Here is an 18,531-nt window from a genome sequence, read left to right as displayed (position 1 = left end):
TTGATTCTTTTGGTCTACTAGTTCAGTGCCTTTTCCATTACACTGTCTAATTTATGCATTTTCTGAACCAATCAACTTCACTTTCCCTAAATTTTTCCATCAGTTCTCTAAATTTGTTAATGTGAAGGGATAACTATGAAGACAACATTTTCAAGACTGTGCTATTGAAAAGTATCTTTCTGTTTGTCTGAATTAAATGTTGATGCTTTAGATTTTTTATCAAACTAGCAATATGATTGATTAAATAGCTCAATTACTATTTAGTTCTAAACTTTAACTTATTATTTTAAGATTTAAGATTAAATTTTTAATTTAAGAAATTAAAAATGATTAATAATGATGATTTCTTTATAGGTTCATCATACAAAAATCAGTTTCTTCATCAATGGTTTGGAAGATGACCATACAGCTTTTGATGTAAGAGCTCTCAGTGGTCCAGTTACAGATCTTGCCCCTGGGGCTGTAAGAATTGGACAAAGTTCAAATGGTAAGTTTCAGAACTTGAAGGCTATTATGTTTCATTCATCCTATATTTTCTTGAAAAAAAAGTGTCGGTCAAATCATTATTTTAAAGATGGTGAGCCTGAGTGCTTAAACACACTGATGTGAATGTTTTGAAGCATTTGGCAATGTAAATAAGCATCTATTTTGGATCTTTCCTTGAAATGAGACTTATCACGATTTAGCAGATAGGAACTGGGCTTATATAAAGGTTTTATGGTAAATTGAGGGCAGTTTGGTGGTGCAGCGAATGGTACTCCAGCCCTGGAGACAGGAGGACCTGAGTTCAAATTTGACCTCAAACACTTAATATTTACTTAGCAATATGACCTTGGGCAAGTCACTTAACCCCATTGCCTTGCCAAGATAAAAAAAACCCACTGAGGGGGGGGTGTTATGGTGAACCAAAGTGAAACTGAGTATTAAATTATTTTGCATATTAAGGAGAAATTAGATGGTATTTTCCCAACTTGTTGGTCACATTTGAGGTACTAGACCATCATTCAGAAGTATCAACTTTTCCCATTTGTGTGGCATGAACATCACCCAAAAATGGGTGGTTGATTTTATTGGGTAGTTTTTATTGTGATTGTGTGTGTCCTATATTTAGATAAGCTTAGACAAATGAGTTGCTAGTAAAAGGTTAAAAACTGGTTCTTTGGGGCAGGGTGGAGAAATGTACACAGCATACACACAAGAATTTTATCTGCACTAGTTACATTTTCTCCATAACTTTCCTAAATTTAGGCAATCAACAAATAATATTTCAGTCTCTAATTTGTTATTTTTCCTGATTTCTGAGGTAAGTGTTCACACTGAAAGAATTGACTCTCCATAGCCAGTTTGAGAGGGTTCCAGAACACTCCTGCTTGGATCCCCCTCAGACCTCTGCAAGAATTATTCTTCTTGAACTTCATACTATTTGGCCCAAGTGGCTCATCCTTTTCAACCTTCTTTTTGGTAGTTGAGAGTTTTGCTATTTGTTCTACTCTTCCCCTTTTTAGGGAATTAGACCAGAAATATCACACTTGAGGTCAACAAAACTCCCTAGTAATGTAATTGATAAATGTTTAACAAAATAAATATAAATAAAATGCAATTTATATATATATATAATGTTAATTTGTGGCTTTCTAAATTAGTGTACAGCCAACAGGGATTTATTTTCTATATAAGTTTGACACTGTAAATGCCAACCCATCCTTTCTGTAGGAATGTTTTTAAGTTATTGCTCCTCCCTTCTATGCTTGGATCACAATTGTAATTATCAATTATGGGCAATTTCGCAACCTATATAATAATAAAAATATTAATAGTTACCAATGATGGAGGGCTATAAGATGTCACACACACAATCATAAGTCCTTGATTGAAAGCTTTTCAACTTTCTGTTTCCATAAGATTATGAGTTGAATAATGTAAGTCTTGCAAATTGAGGGGTAAGTAATGTTAGTGTTGTCTCTAGTTTATACGTAAAGAACTTGAGAGGTAGTGGCCCATGAATACATGGTATATAGAATCCTAAACCTGGAATCAAGGATATCAGATAACAGAATATCCAGTTCACATCTAGCTTGTGAACTACTAAGCTTTGTGAGCATGAGGTTCTCTGAACGTCAGTCTCCTAATCTGTAGAATAGAAATAATACCTATGGCTCCTACTTCACAGGATAATTGTATGGGACCAAATAAGATAAGTGTAAAACGTCTTTGAAAAGGTTAAATTACTGATTATTATTGTTTTTCCTACGTATCTTGACTCCAAGTCCAGTAATTTTCCATCACACTCCACAGCTTCATTAAGAAATTAATTTCTCTCCCTGATGACCTAGACTGACCTCCGGACTTCACGGTTCTCATAGGGCTGTTCAGCCCCAGAGAGATTATGCGATATAACCTCCTTCTTTCTCCTCCATGCTTATTAATGTTTTTCTTCCCTTCTTTTACAAAATTCATGCCATTTGATGTTTCTTCTTTTCTTTGTATGGCCAGAACTTAGCACAGTGCCTCGCATACTTTAAAAAATACCTGTTGATAAACTGTTGACAGCTTTTTCATTAGTAGTATCCTGATAACTGTCGTCCAGAGTGGAGAGCTTTCCTTGACATGAGCTATGCTCTGCTCAGCTCCCTGTCTTGTTTGGAGGGTACGGACTCACTCTAAGTTCCCTCTTCTAGGGAAAAGAACTATTTTTTAGATTCTATGTTTTATAATCATTTTACAAGAAAGTCTTCTGCATATAACTCATTATATCAGCATAATCTGAATGAATGGATAAAAAAAGCACTTTTAAACACATCCTAGCTCTGAACTAGATACTGAGGATGTAGATAAAAGCAAAAGCAAACCAAGTCCCTGATCTCAAGAAGCTAATTTGGGGAGACAATACACATAATAGAGGAACTGTACAGGGATAGTGAATTAGACCATAGGGGATTAGATTGACACACCCCCTTCCAGGAACAATGACAGGGTTGATGTGATCATGATTTCCCTTCCTCTCCCCACCCCAAACCCATAAGGAGAGGCCCTAGTATCACAATACCAAATTAAATGATGAGAGTCTTTTCTAAATTTAGTTTCCACTAGAAAGGGTTATAGTGCACCAAAGTGCTCCCCCCGAAAACTTTTGATGGTTGAGTAATAAGATTTGTCTATTCTATGCTTCTTAGGATGACTAAGTCTTAATCTTTTCAATATACTAAATGTTGAAGTACTTCTTCAATATAGGAAGCATGGACTTTAATATGAGGTTTTATTAAATGAATCAAGCAAAATTTAATCTTGATTCCTTATGGCAAAATGCTTCTTTGGAAATTTATTTTTATTTTTTTAGCTTTTTTTTTCATTTTGAATATTAGTTCTCTAATGATTATAGTAGAAAAAAGATATGTTAAAATATTTTTAATCTTTATTGTATCAATTTATAGGTACAGTTGTACCTACTGTATCTTTTCTCTAATTAGAGGTGGCACACGGACTGGCTCATTACTTCTGCTTAATGAGCCAGGCTCCATGCCACCTCTCTAATCAGAAAAGAGATAGGTACAGAATGTTCCTATGGACTTATTATAAATCATTCTTTTTTTTTTAATCAAAAAATTAAGTCACTGCTCTCCATACTTTTGTCCATATCCAAGATGGTTTCATTCAGGAGAGGTAATTGTGCAAGAGAGATCACTGTGAGCAGAATTAAGGGAGCTCTCATGCAATTCAGCACCGGCTGTCTTTGCCTGGATGCTTACACTATCTCACACAAAGGTAGCTCAGATGATGGCCTCCCACCCTCTTGATAGAAATGTGTCTTCCCTTTCTATCCGGGATGCCACTGTGTCATGAGGCAGGTGTCTCACTTCAGTCCCCAGGTTCCAGAACTGGACCTGACAGGGACTGGTATTTCCACATGTGAATTCTTGGATAGTTCTGAGCACTTGGAAAATGATATTCTTGAAATGAGCAAGAACAAAGATTTTTTTTTCTTGTTGCTGCTGTAATTTTAACATAAACCTCTGTGATAATTAAAGAAAAAAAAAGTAAACAATTTACATTTCACTGCAACTTTTTATTAGGAGAGTTCCATTTAATCATTTTAATCTTTCTTATATTTGCAAATAAAAACTGAGTCAGTCTAACAGCAAGAGTTATTATTGTAACAACAGCTGAAATTTATATGTAATGCTTCACTTAGCCATAGGAACTGGACTTGTGATTTCATTGATAGAAAGAATACCCAGGTAGGGAATCTTCCTTTAGCAAAACAGGTCTGCATCTTCTCTGTAATTCATGGTTTTGCAGTTTTCTAGAAAGCTCTGAGGAGTAATGTGACTTTGTCCAGGGTGTTGTTACCTGCCAGTGTGTGTGAGTAATGGAATTTAAAGCTAGCTCTTCTTACCTTCAGGGACATCTCTCTCCTCTTTATGTCCCACTGCTCCAGATCTTTTATATATATAATCTTGTTTGACTGTCACAGCAATCCTGTAAGGTAGATGATATTGTTATCTCCATTTCAAAGATGAGTAAACTGAGGTTCAGAGTAGTAAGTATAAGGTGGAATTTAAAATACTGGGTCACTAATGACAGTCTTGGGCCTTCCTTGCTCCCAGTCTAACTATCAGTTATTTCTTATTTATTTTTATATTCTATTAATTTCTATTATCCTCTTTATTTCTATTACAAAATCAGTTTTTCCTATCTGATCTACTTTTTATATCTAGACCTATTTCCTTGTATCCAACCATACATGTGAACTGGGGGTCTTATAATGATAATGTGAGTCTTGGGGCAACTCACAGTATAGAATATTTTTCACAGTGATTACAATCATTTTCAGAATTTGTAATATGTAATAGATGCTAAAGAAATCTTATGATCCGATATGTGTATGTCTATTGAAGAACTTCACAGAGGGGAAGTTCTGTCAGGTGAGACCATATGTTACAGTGTCTGGTTGAGGACATTGATTATCAACAAATTAAAAAAGTTAAACCTGTTTATAATGCCAGATGTTTATTAGATCATATAGAATAAAATAGAAAAAACATGGAAAAAAAGAATAACATTTGCAACTCCTTCCTTCTTCTTCTGGGTTATCTAGTTGCTACTTGCTTCAGACCCACTGGTATTTTCCAAGTTCCTGAGTTGGATAGCACCTGCCAGCCCTCCACATGGCCACAGATTGTGTATGAAACATCCATCACCTCTTTCCTCAGTAGAGAGAGGATTGGAATCTTTCAGAAGGAAGTTTTGCTAGAAAGCAAAGGAAAAAGAAGACCCCTTAACTATAGAAATGTTTATAAATCCCCTTAACTATAGAAATGTTTATAAATCAGTGTCTTATCCTACTCTGAATAAAATCTAGCCATGGATTGACTTAATTGCCACAGTAGATGTAGACTTTTAGTTTCTTTGGCCCCTATAGATATCTAGTTTGAGGTAAATGAAACTCTTAGAATTTGTGGGAATCTCAATTCATTTATGAGTTCCTTCACCTACAACTCTGTCATCTAAACTAGATTTCCTTGTCCTTGGTAATCAGAAACTATGCTACTCTTCTAGGTATTTTCTATAGTCCAGTCTAGCTCCTGGCTCTCCTAGATATGTGTATATTCATCTATATGCTTACATGTGAAAATGCAAAATATATAAAATGAGATAATTTTAGGGGAAGGCAGTGTCAACTGGAGAAGGGGGGGAGAACTGAGATTAGGCGACATCATTCAGAAAATGATGTTTGATCCAGGGCTTGCAGAAAATTAGGAATTTTGAGATATGGAGGTAAGCTTGAAGTTCAAATATGAGTTTTACTAGCTCCAAGATCAGGTGCTTTATCCACTCTATCGCCATTACCCTAATGCAATATTTACATAGTGAAATGAAAATGATATAATTTGAGGAAGAAGAAAACACTAATTAGAAGGGTCAGAAAAGTTTCCCATGGAGAGTGAAAGCTGAGAAGAGAGTGAAAGAAAGGTCTTTACAAGAAGTGAGGAGGAAGTGCATTCCAGCCATGAGGGACTCCCTGTTCGAAGGTCAGAGGCAGGGAATAAGTGGAATGGCAGATTCATTAAACAACTAATTAATCCAGTTTGGCTACAATTTGGAATGTATAGAGAGAAAGGTTGAATGGGATCACTGTTAAGTAAATTTGAAAAGAGACTATGAAGGGTTTTAGATGCCAAGTTGTCAAAGAGCTTACATTTTATCCTAAGGTTAGTTAATGATCATTTATTAAATGCTCATGACCTATGCTAAATAAGTACTGAGATACAAAAAAAAAAAATAGAAGACAGTTGCTGCCCTTTCAGAGCTCACAATCTAATGGAGGAGAAAACAGATGGACTAATATGTGCAAACAGCTTATACAGGATAAATAGGAAATAAAAGAAGGATGGCACTAGAATTAAGAAAGGATAAGAAAGGCTTCCTTTAGAAGATGGAATTTTATTTGGGATTTAAAGGAAGGCAGAGAAACCAGGAAGTAGAGACAAGGAGGAAAAGCAGAGATGGAAGAAAATTCCCAGAGTCAAAAGATGGAGTGTTGTGTTCATGGAACAGTAAAGAGATCAGTGTCATTGAAACAGAGACTAATAGGGAGTAAGGTATGAAAAGACTAGAAATATGGTGAGTGGGAGGACTAATTTATAAAGGGCTTTGAATGGCAGAGGATTTTTAAATTTGACCTTGGAGGCAATAGGGAGCTTCTAGAGTTTAGGTACTCATTGAAGGCTCTTAAGAAGAGAACCAACATGATTAGATCTATGCTTTAGGAAACTTATTTTGGTAGCTGTGAGGATGATGTATTAGAAAAAGCATCCTGAAAATAGATGAACCATTTAGGAGTTCATGTGAGAGGTGAGGAGGTCTGAACTAGGATGTGCTTGAATTAGTCTAGAATCTGAGATGAATGCAAGAACAAGGGTAGACATAAAATTGAAGATGCCAAAAGATCAAATAAGGAAAAGTAAGAGTGACTGAAGCAGTCATCTAGGACAAGTGAAATAATTATAATGTCCTCAACAACAAAAAAAAGATAATTTGTTAAAGAAGTGTTTTTGTGAGAAAGAGGAGTTCCATTTCAGACATATCATTTGAGATGTCTATGAGTCATCTAAGTAGAAATGTCCCCACAATGATTCTGAATTATAACTCAAAAGAAACTAGGGCTAGATATGTAAATTTAATATCCAATAACTATCAATTTTTTGTCTTTTCTGCCACCACAACATCTCTCTTGTCCATCCCATTTTCTCCCCACCCTCACAAGTTACCACCTTGGTTCAGACATCACTCATCTTTATCATTGACTATTGTAAAACCCTTCCTCAAGTCTCTTGATTTGTACTTGAATATGTGGTTATGATTTTGTAAAGCTCAGATCTGACCATGTCATTTCTCTGCTCCAGCTTCAACAATATCCTATTAATTGTCTCTAGATTAAAATATAATCCTCTAATTCATATTTAAAGTCTTCCAACATGACTCTAATTCAACCTTTCCAGTTTTCTTACATATTATACCCCTCCATGTACACTATAATCCAGTAAAGTTGGCCTTCTTGATGTTCCTTATACACAGCATCTATCTCCATGCACTGCTCTGGGAGGTTCAAATATTGTTGTGGAGTTGTTTTAGTCAAGTCTAATTCTCTATGATCTTATTTGGGTCTTTGTTAGCAAACATACTGGAGTGATTTGCCATTTCCTTCTTCAGTTCATATTATAGATTGAGGCAAATAGAATTAAGTGACTTGCCCATGGTTACGTAGCTAAAAAGTATCAGAGATTAGATTTGAATTCAGGTCTTCCTAACACTCTAGGCCTGAGGTCATCTACCACCTGTAACAACAACAACATGATAGGCAGCATTCTGGGAGACTTAAACACATGATTTCTGTACTCTGTTCTAGTGGGGGAAATATAAAATGAAATATGATGCAAAGTATTACACAATATATAATAAATGTAACAAGAACCACAATCCATCAGCAAGCATCTATTAGGATGTTCCAGGTAAAATGCTAATTCTGGGATATGATGACAAAAGCAAATCAGATTCTACCTTCAAGATGCTTATATTTTAATAGGAGAGACTTCATATAAAAATGTGTAGAACATATACAGTAGGTGTAAGGTCATTTGTAAGGGGGATGGGGATCAGGAAAAGTATCATAGAGAAGGAGTCCCTCTATTTGAGTTTTGTAGGAAACCAGAAATTTCAAGAGTAAAGATGGAGAATGAATGAATGCATTTTAGAAATAGACTGCTTAGAGAAAGATAATAATGCTTCAGTAGTTAAAAGCCGAGATTTCAATTGGAAAAGGGTTCATAAAAACTTCATGATATCCTTTTATTTTATATATATATATATATATATATATATATATATATATATATATATATATATGTATGTATGTATGTTTAAGGTAAACTTTGTTGAAGTATGAGCAAGATTTTGGTCTGTAGAAATGTGGCATGAATAGAATTCCAGGTGGACAAATGGACAAAATGAGTGAAGACATAGAACTGAGAAAGTATAGCTATGTTTAAAGAATGATGAGTTATCTGCTTTGGTAGGGCACATGAAAGGAAGGAGAGTTTGTATGAAATACTGACATGCATCAAATCATGGACTGTGTTATTGTCAGGCTAAGGAGTTGGGTCTGCATTTAGTATGCAATGGAGATCCACTGCAAGTGTTTCATCTTGGAGGTACAATCATCTTTAGAACTTTAGAAGATTATTTTTCTTAAGAATAAATTTAATTTTATTTAAAAAGTTTTTTTACTCCAGTTACATGCACAAGCAAATTTCAGCATTTACTTTTAAAACCTTGAGTTTCAAATTCTCCTCCTCCCTCCGTCCCCATTTCCCTCATTGAGAAAGCAAATTACTTGGTGTAGGTTAAAAATGTGTAGCTATGGGGCAGCTAGGTGGCTCAGTGGATAGAGCACCAGCCTCAGAGTCAGGAGTACTTGGGTTCAAATCTGGCCTCAGACACTTAATAATTACCTAGTTGTGTGGCCTTGGGCAAGCCACTTAACCCCATTTGCCTAGTAAAAAAAAACCTAAAAAAAATGTGTAGCTATGAAACACATTACTAATTAAAGTCATGTTGAAAAAGTAAACATAATGCTCCCAACCCACTAAGAAAGAGAAACCTCAAAAAAAATAAAGTAAGGAAAAAAAGTGTGCTGCAATCTGTATTCAGATCCCATCAGCTCTTCCTTTGGAATGGATCTCATTATTTATCATAAGTCCATCGAAAAATTGCTCCAATATTTTTCCCATAATTGCTATTGCTAGCTGTATTTCCCTCCATCCTACTCCCCCCACCCTCAGTTACTCTGTTCTCTCTCTCTCTCCTTTCACCCTGTCCCTCCTCAGAAATGTGTTGTACCTCTCTTCTATCACCTACACTCCCCTCCCCTCCTCCTGTCCCCTTTTTCTCATCCTTTTTTCTCTTTTTTTCCCTCTAGAGTGAGATAGATTTCAATACCCAATTGAATGTGTATATGTTATTTCCTCTCCTAGTCACTTCTGATGAGAGTAAAGACTCACTCACTTCCCCTCACCTTCCCCCTCTTCCACTCTATTGCAAAAACTTTTCCTTGCCTCTAGGAAATAACTTATCCCATTCTACCTCTCCTTTCCCCATCTCCTAGTACATTCCTTTATCCTCCATTAATTCCCTAGTTTTAATAAATTATATCTTTAAATTCAGCCCCCTCTTGTACCTCATCTATATATATTCTCCTTCTAACTGCCTTATTAAATGAGAAGGTTCAAGAATTATCAATCTCATCTTCAATCAGCTCAACATCATTAAATCCCTCATAATTTGTCCTTCCAGTTTATCATCTCTATGCTTCTCCTGAGTCCTGTACTTGAAGATCAGACTTTCTGTTCAACTCTGATTGTTTCATCAAGAAAATCTCAAAGTCCACTATTTCAATGAATGTCCATCTTTTCCCCTGATCAGTATGTTTAGTTTCACTGGGTAGTTGATTCTTGGTTGTCATCCAAGATCGTTTGCCTTTCAGAATATCATATTTCAAGCCCTACTATCCATTAATGTAGAAGTTCCTTAATTTTGTGTTATCTTCTGCCATCTACCACTTGTCAAATCAGTCAGCCTCTCTTAACCTCAGTTTCCTGAAATGAAATATTTGATCTAAATAACTAATTAACTCTAAAGCCCTCTACAACTTTCAATCTATAATCCCAATACCAATAAATAGGAATAAAAGGCAAGATTATGGATCAATCAGATAAACTTTTAGGTGAAAAGAAGGAAAGAGATATGTAGAATTATTATAAATGTATATGTCCAGAGATGTATGCAGTGCCTTTATGTGATATCAAGGTTGAGAAACTTTTTTTAGATAAACATGTTTGTAGAGAGATGGCATCATAGGGAAAGTGATTGAAGATGCCAAAGAATTAGTTGACAAAGTAAAAATCTATGAGAATTTGGTAAGAAGAAAGAATCAAGGTTATGTGCAGAGGGCTTAGTGATGATGACTTAACCCTCAAACTTATCTCTTTTCCCCTTTCTTCTTCAAAGTCTGAGTTGTTTTACTTCCTCTATGAAGCCTTCATTGGCAGCTTTCTTCTCCCATTCTATTGAGAATACAGATATTTTTTCTCCTGATATTACCTTGATTGTGTGAGAATTTCTTGGGTTAAGTTTAGTCTGTTCCAATATTCAGAAGTACTGGGAAATGATGGAAAAATAATGGTGCTCATAAATTTCAAACTAGTGCTGTAGGAATCTTATTACTTTTTGATAGTACAGGTCAGAACAATTTTTTTAGGTGCCAGTAGAATATAGTAGATATAGATAGATGCAGACCTGTTTAAGGACTAATGGGCTGTAGGAACAAAAATCTTGTTTCCTCTGAATATTTATCTTAAAATACTAATGATTTTGATCCTGTAATCAATGAATGGTCTCAGTTTGTTCTTCATGTGATTTATGACAATAAATACCGCTTTCCATGGAAAACTGATTCTTTTCCAAATCAGTTTTCATTTGGTTAATATCTTAGATTGTTTAATCAAATTATCCCCATGGTGCAAAACTTGGTGTGGCAACTGGTTGTAATGTTCTTCTACTTCCTTAAACTCATTACTTAGTCTGTGGATGGTCAGTAATGACTTCCTGCTGATATGAGTCATGTCTATGCATTCCTTGGGCCTTCTTTGCCATAGGAGCATTTTTTCAAGAAAGCATCTCCTAAAAATATTTTGTTCCAAAGAACACTTGTGGACTTAAATTAAAATTGGCAGCCAGGATAAGAGTGAGTAAGGCCCATCTTTTTTTCACATGTCCTTGGAGGTTTTTTTTTTTATATAGCTCACTTACTAAAATATAATTCTTGGCTGTTGAGTAGATGATTCACAATTTATCAAGGACTTTAGAGGAATCTCTCTAGGCTGCTTTGTTAGAGATATAGATTCCAACCATATTATAGTATAGTGAAAAAGAACACTAGAATGATAATGGGGAGACCTTGCTTCTAGATATGGCTTTGACATTCACAAGCTTTGTGACCTTGGGCTAATGACATTGGCTTTCTGAATCAAACTTCAAGTGTAAAATCAAGGACTTGAACTAAATGACCTTTTGGGCTCTTTCTAACTCTAATATAGCATGAGTCAGATCAATTTCTATTTTTGTGGGGAATGGAGTACAGCATTTTTGATTAGAATAATTTCTATTTTTTGATCAATAAGAGTGAGTTCTGGATGCTAATTTCCCCACTAGATGTCTTTATGTATCTTTGGTAATGATTTAAAGTCATAGATCCTAGATCTTGTGCTTCAGCACTGGCCCTTGATTTGACCAACTCTCCAATTCTCATCATTTTGCTTTGTTCTATTTGATACTTTGATTATTAAAAACACTAGCAATGAAATTGTTATAATCCAAGTTTCCTGTGTTCTTGGTAATAATAGCTTCTATTTAAATAGGTTTTGTTGTTTAAACAGTGATCCTGGATCACAGGAGTGCAATTATTAATATGTTTATTTTGGAGAAAAGGAAACTGAGGGCAAAAAAAAATGTGACTTTGACAGGCTCACAAAGCTTTTAAGTATCTGATGCAGGATCTTTCTGATTTTTGGGTCTAGAGTTCTATTCACTAAGCCATGTTGCCTCCAATTACATCAGACTGTTTCCCTTAAAGTCAGAGTATCTTCATTAAAGAAGGTACAAATGGATCTTTAAGATTTGTTATTGAATTCTTTTTTCACATTTGGACATTTTAATGGAAAGGTTAGGAGCCATGAACTTTCATATTGCTCTTTGAAGTTTTCTTATAGGGGGTCTGTGCTTTTCTTTGCTTTTGAGATTCTATCTTGAAAAATAAATTCTTGACAAAACCAAGGGCTTTTGCCCTCGATACATTTGCCTTGTTTCTCCCCTATTGTATTAAGTTGATGATTTGTTCCATTCTTTCTCCCAAATCTCACACGCAAGTTATGTCTTTATCTTGTAATATCCTTAGTGCTCTTTGAAAACAAAGGACCTCTAACAGGGAGGGTCCTGTGAGTGTTGCAGATGATATGTCTGAGGAAACATTTGAAGTTTATGTCTACTCCAGTGCCTAGCACAGTGTTCTGTAAACTATAAGTGCTGCATAAATGTTGAGCACTTAATGAATGACAAATGAATAGAGAAGGACTCAGAAGGGGTATCAAAGCTGTTGTTGACACTCCCTCTATGATGCTCATATTTTTCCAGTTCTTCAGTAGGCTTTGATTTTACAGTAGTCTGGTATGCAAAAATTCTCCATCAGTACATAAAACATCAGAGAACAAAAATGAAGAGTTATGTTCAGGATAAATATTAAATCCCAGAGATCAACTACTTCCCACAAAAAAAGTCTCACATGCCTCTCTTTTCCCTTCTTCCAATACACAAAACTCTCAGACTGCAGAAGGACAGGTCAACCTAAAAACCAATACATAAAAGTTGATTTTTTTTCTGCTTTATAAACTGTTTACACTTAGCTTCAGAGTAGAAGGGGGAGATTGGTTCCCTTATTGGGGGCCATTGGAGGCCGTTGCCTTCTTTCTTTCTTTCTTTTTTTTTAATCAGTTGCCCTAGTTCCCTGATTATGATGTTGACAGCTCTTCCTCCTCTCCCTCCCCTTTGACTCCTCTTCCCTCTCCTTCCCATCTTCCCCCTCCTCCTCCTCCTCCTCCTCCTTCTTCTTCTTCTTTCTTCTTTTTCTTCTTTTCTGTCTCTGTCTCTTGCTGTCTCTAGCTGTCTCTCCTCTCTCTCTCTCTCTCTCTCTCTCTCTCTCTCCTGTTCTCACCCTGGAATTATAGTGTGAATTTCATCCCTTATTATTTCAGTCTATTGAATTATTTAATAATCATCACTTGCTGCTATATCCCAAATAACCTTCTCAGTTAGTAATTTCCCCAGGACTCACTTAGATTGATTAAACTAGACCAACTTATTTATATAGAGAATTTTGGAAGTAACAAATACTCATGAAGTTGAGAAAGGAAGATAGTAATGAAATAAAAATTATGGCAAGCAGTTTTTTTCTGAAGAAGATCTTTTTTACTATTCCTTATTTACCTTTATGAGTATTTCTTGGAGATAGACCATGTCACATTTTGAGTTAGAGGAATCTTTTTACTTATTATCTTTGTGAACTTGGGTGTGTCATTTCCTCATGTTTTTAACTGTCAAAAGAAAGGATTGTGATAGATGATTTGTAAGGACCCTTTTAGGTATAAATCCATTGACTGTCATGAATCAGTGAAAATCTTAGTGAGGAGCCTTCTAAATTTCATTACTTACAGAAAAGATCATTATTGTCCTTGCAAAGATGTCTCACATATGATTGACTATTCAATGATATATATTGGAATGCTTAAGTCTGTAAGAATCTGATAGGAAACAGTGAAAAGGTAGATGTATCATGAATATGTTTCATTACTATGCCTCTAAAGATATTTCAATTTGATGCCCCCCACCTTGCTATGTAAGAATGGAATAATCTGTAATATATGTATTTCTGCAGGTTCAGAACAATTTATTGGAAGAATGCAAGATTTTCGATTATACCAAGTGGCTCTTCCAAACAGGTAAACAGGAACAATCTTGTAAGCTCCAGAAGGATGTGAATAAATGCTGAATTCACTTAAATAAGAATAGACTGAAAATTATAGCATTTTTCATCTTTACAGTATCTTGCAAACATCACATAATTAATGTTTACCGTGTTTGCTCTGGGCTCTAGTCTGTGGCTGTTCCCCCACCTTACTCCACTGGGTAATGCTTTAAAATACGCAATTGATCAAATGCTTGACAAAGGACTTTCTCCAGGAAAACTCAAGTTAGAAAAAGCTATGTTATAGTATTTGGTGTAGTGTATTGAAATATTTTTTGTATAGTTTGTGGGAAATAACTCTTAATGATTTTTTTATGAAGTTGTCAGCTTTCCCTTTTAGAACCATTTCATTGAGTAAGTTTCTCTCCATATTAGGAATTTGAAATGATGAGAATGCTTAAGACATTTTGACTTAAAGGAAGAATATGAGGAAAGCGAGGAAAGACTAAAGGCTTCTTTTTCTTGGAGAAAAGAAGGTTGAGTTACATGAAGTTTATTATATAATTCAGGGATGGGAAACCTTTTTTTCTATCAAGGGTCATTTGGATATTTATAACATCATTCACCTATTATATTTGATCAAGCATTTAATTCACCCCTAAAAGCTTTTAGATTTATTGAATTTTGAGTCTGACCTATAGTTGCAGTGGCAGCACTAGACCAAATGACCCACAGACCAGATGTTCTTCACCTTGATATAATTGATATCCTGCTCCCCTTTCCACAATAGCCTATAGGTTCCCTGAGGACAGAGACATTTTGTCCTTATATCTTTGACCTGGGTATCTGGATGGTACCATGGATAGAGAACTGGACCAGGAATCAGGAAGAACTTAGTTCAAGTTCAGCTTCGGACATTTAACAAACTGTGTAACCCCAGGCCAAGTCACTTAAGCAAGTCTTACCTATCTACCTCAGTTTCCTTAAAGGGAAAAAATGGGGAAAATAATATCACCACTTCTCAGGGTGTTGTGAGAATCAAATGAAATTATATTTGTAAAGCACTCCACATAGTGTCTGTCACATAGTAGCTGCTAAATAAATACTTAAGTTTCAAATACTTAAGCCCAAGCTCTTTATCCACAGTGGTTAAAGTGACTTACTCATCAAATTGTTAACTTTCTCAATGAGGGAGGTAGGGAGAGAGGAAGGAAGGAAGAAAGAAAGAAAATTTGGAACTCAAAAGTTGTAAAACAAAATGCTAAATTTTGTTTTTACATATAATTAGGGAAAAAGAAAATATTAAATAAACTTTTATAAAATGTACTGTTTAACAATTGAAGATAGCTAACAATTCACATGCAAATTATCTGTGTTGGATATAAGCTTTCCAAGTTTGAGAATCACTGGAAGAAGAAAGTTTCAGTTCCCGTTCCATTAGACTGCATTTCCATGAAAGTTAATTTTTTTGTTTGTTTTTTTGTTTTTAGTTTTTGCTTGGCAATAGGGTTAAGTGACTTGCCCAAGGCCACACAGGTAGGTAATTATTATGTGTCTGAGGCTGAATTTGAACTCAGGTTCTCCTGACTCCAGGGCTGGTGCTCTCTCCACTATGCCACCTAGGCCGCCCCTAAAGTTAATTTTGTTTTGAAACTTATTTTGTGACACTGCCCTCAAGAAACTTACAATCTACTACTGAAGACTGGTTAGTGAAAACCTTTTATTACTGAATATAATCAAAGGCTGATTAAACATAATGGGCACCAGAACACAATTTAAAGAAAAGATTTTTTTTTCCCCTCCCTGTTTAACTTTGCCTTTGCATGAATTTCTAAATATGTTCTACAGTTCTCCTTTTGGTATGTATGATTAAAAAAAAATTTTTTTTTAGGTTTTTTGCAAGGCAGATGGGGTTAAAGTGGCTTGCCCAAGGCTACACAGCTAGCTAATTATTAAGTGTCTGAGACCAGATTTGAACGCAGGTACTCCTGACTTCAGGGTCAGTGCTTTATCCACTGTGCCACCTAGCCACCCCCAGATGAAGTTCTCTTGAGAGAAAGTATTGAACTATGAGATCTCTTTTGATCCACTTTGATACTGAGTAAACCTATTATTGTAATTTATAGGAAATGATGAGATTTAGTAAAACTGATTATCAAATGAAAAACTTACCTGCTAGGACTGTTTTTTTTTTTTCAGTGGAAGCATATATGTCATCTTTTTCTCTCTTTATAATATCTGGTTAATACAATTAACAATTTGAGAAAATTGGAAATCACATTGGGTTGAGGATTCTGTATCCAATTGATCCTAATTCTTATGTAGGACAAGTATGTGGGCTATTGGTGAAAAAAAAATTACTTACTGGTTCCCCTCCACCCTTTTTCTGCTGGCAGTATATATGGGATATAGGGCCAGGAGAGAAACTCAGGGTGCCAAGATCTGCAGTGATGAATCACAAGTAGAGACATTGGCATGTGGCCCTGGCCCCAGTTCCTTTCAGGCACATGTGAAAAATCATTGAGAAATAAGTATGGATGAAAGGTACCTGGTGTAGAAATTCTCCATCGGGTATTTTTCATATTGCTGTTATTATAAATAAACCAAATAAATGGAATAAATGAACTCTTACTATAGTAGTATCACTACAGCAATTACTCTAAATGAGTAAAAATAGTCACAATATGTTGATGTTTAATTATAGCCACTCATGATCCGATTAATAACTATGACATGTCTGCTGCAAAAGATATGAAAGTGACCAGTTTGTATTCATTTTAGTGTTCCTACCACCCTGTGAATGTGTTCCCTTTTGTTTGAAAAAGTGATATTGTATAGCGAAAAATAGACATTTATGCCTCATTGCATGAGGCAATCAGAGACCTGGATTTGAGTTCAGACTTTATCAATAAGTAACTGTGACACCCTGAACAAAACATCTCATTTTTCTGAACCTTAGTTGAGGAATATAGTCCTCATTATACCAGTCAATGAGATACAGGTATTAGAAGCTGGCCTGCTTTGGGGGGGGTAGTGAAGAAATGACCATTTTGCCTTCCTGGTATGTTAGGCAGGGTGGAGGGAGACGTAAATGAATTATCTATACTTCTTGTATCTAGAGAATTCCTGGGATCTTTCTTCTCTTCTGCCCCTACCTTATTTCATGCTTCCACTAAGAGTTTGGCTTTATTTTATATGCATCTCTCTGATTTTGACCTCTTTTTGTGATGTCTGCTTATTCTGGTTCAGATGTATATGGTCCTCTTATGAGACAGGGCATCATGTTAGGTTACTGGGTGATAATATGGTCACATAATTATGGTGGGTCTTTGAGAAGAAGATAATCTAGAAGATCATATATTGAAAAAAATTTCTTAATCTTTGTTTTTGAAAAATTTATTTAAGGCAATGGAGTTAAGTGACTTGCCCAAGGTCATACAGCTAAGTGTCTGAGGTGGGATTTGCACTCAGGTCTTCCTGACTCCAGGGTCGGTGCTCTATCCACTGTGCCACCTAACTGCCCCCCCCCCAATTTTCTTAATCTTTAAAAAAGGGAAAGTAGATAGTAATAGAACTTTTACAGTGCTTTAAGACTGAAAAAGAGTTTTAGCATAAATTCTCTTGTTTGATCTCTGCAATAATACTGTGAGATAAGGTGCTACTAATATCTCCATTTTCCAGATGAGGGTACTGAGACAAATGAAGATGTGTCTTGTTCCAAGGCACACAGCTAGTGTCTGAGGTCAACTTTGAACTTAGATCTTCCTCACTTTGGGTCCAGATGTCTATCCACTGTACCACCTGACCATGATTAGCTTCATAGAGATTATATCAAAAATTTTAGAGTAAGTTTTTAAGTGGATCACTTCTGGGTACTTAGAAATGAAAGGAATAATGATAAACATTATACTAAATATCTGGAATGAAAATACAAGCAGAAAAATAGATTCTGCCCTCAAGGAGCTTACATTCTAATGGAAGAAGATAGCAAATAAATGGAAACTGAAAAGGGTGGGTGTGGATGTGGGGAGAGGGAGAGTTGATGAAGATACCTGGCTAGAGTGGAGGGCATGGTAGTCTGGAGTATATCATGGAGAAAAATGAGATTTGGCTAGCCTGGGTACCCTTCTTACATAGAAGTTCTGGGAGGAGTCATTTAGTGAGAAGAGGCTACAAGAGTGGAAGGCAATTCCAGTGCATCCTTTTCAAGACTGCAGTTAGGCTATATATTGAAGATCTGGAGAATGGTAGATTAAATTCACAGCACAGCCTCCAGAGACATATCTTAGTATTCTAGACTAGTATCCTAGATTTTTTTGGAAAGTAAAGCTACACTGGTTTGTCTGAATAAATAGATGCTAAATCTGGCTGGATTTCAATTGGTTTCAGTTTCCTCATCTAGAAAGTGGGGTAAAATAGCTGCTAGCTCAGAGGGTTAGTGTGAGGTTCAAATGAGATAC

At 35.6% G+C, this 18,531-nt stretch overlaps 1 protein-coding gene across 1 annotated transcript in view; it reads left to right on the top strand.

Moving 5' to 3' along the window:
* The window catches only part of USH2A (usherin), a 1,130,853-nt gene that overhangs the window by 85,932 nt on the left and 1,026,390 nt on the right, over positions 1 to 18,531 (top strand). Inside the window, exons 3-4 of the mRNA XM_074222669.1 lie at positions 355 to 487; positions 14,042 to 14,105. Of these exons, the coding sequence (XP_074078770.1) occupies positions 355 to 487; positions 14,042 to 14,105 (197 nt within the window). The remainder of the gene's footprint in view (positions 1 to 354; positions 488 to 14,041; positions 14,106 to 18,531) is intronic.

Source organism: Macrotis lagotis, chromosome 2 (genome assembly GCF_037893015.1).
Source record: "Macrotis lagotis isolate mMagLag1 chromosome 2, bilby.v1.9.chrom.fasta, whole genome shotgun sequence".
In the NCBI taxonomy this organism is placed as follows: Eukaryota; Metazoa; Chordata; class Mammalia; order Peramelemorphia; family Peramelidae; genus Macrotis; species Macrotis lagotis.
The sequence above is the reverse complement of the archived record's forward strand: the minus strand, read 5'-3'. Positions and strand labels throughout refer to the sequence as shown.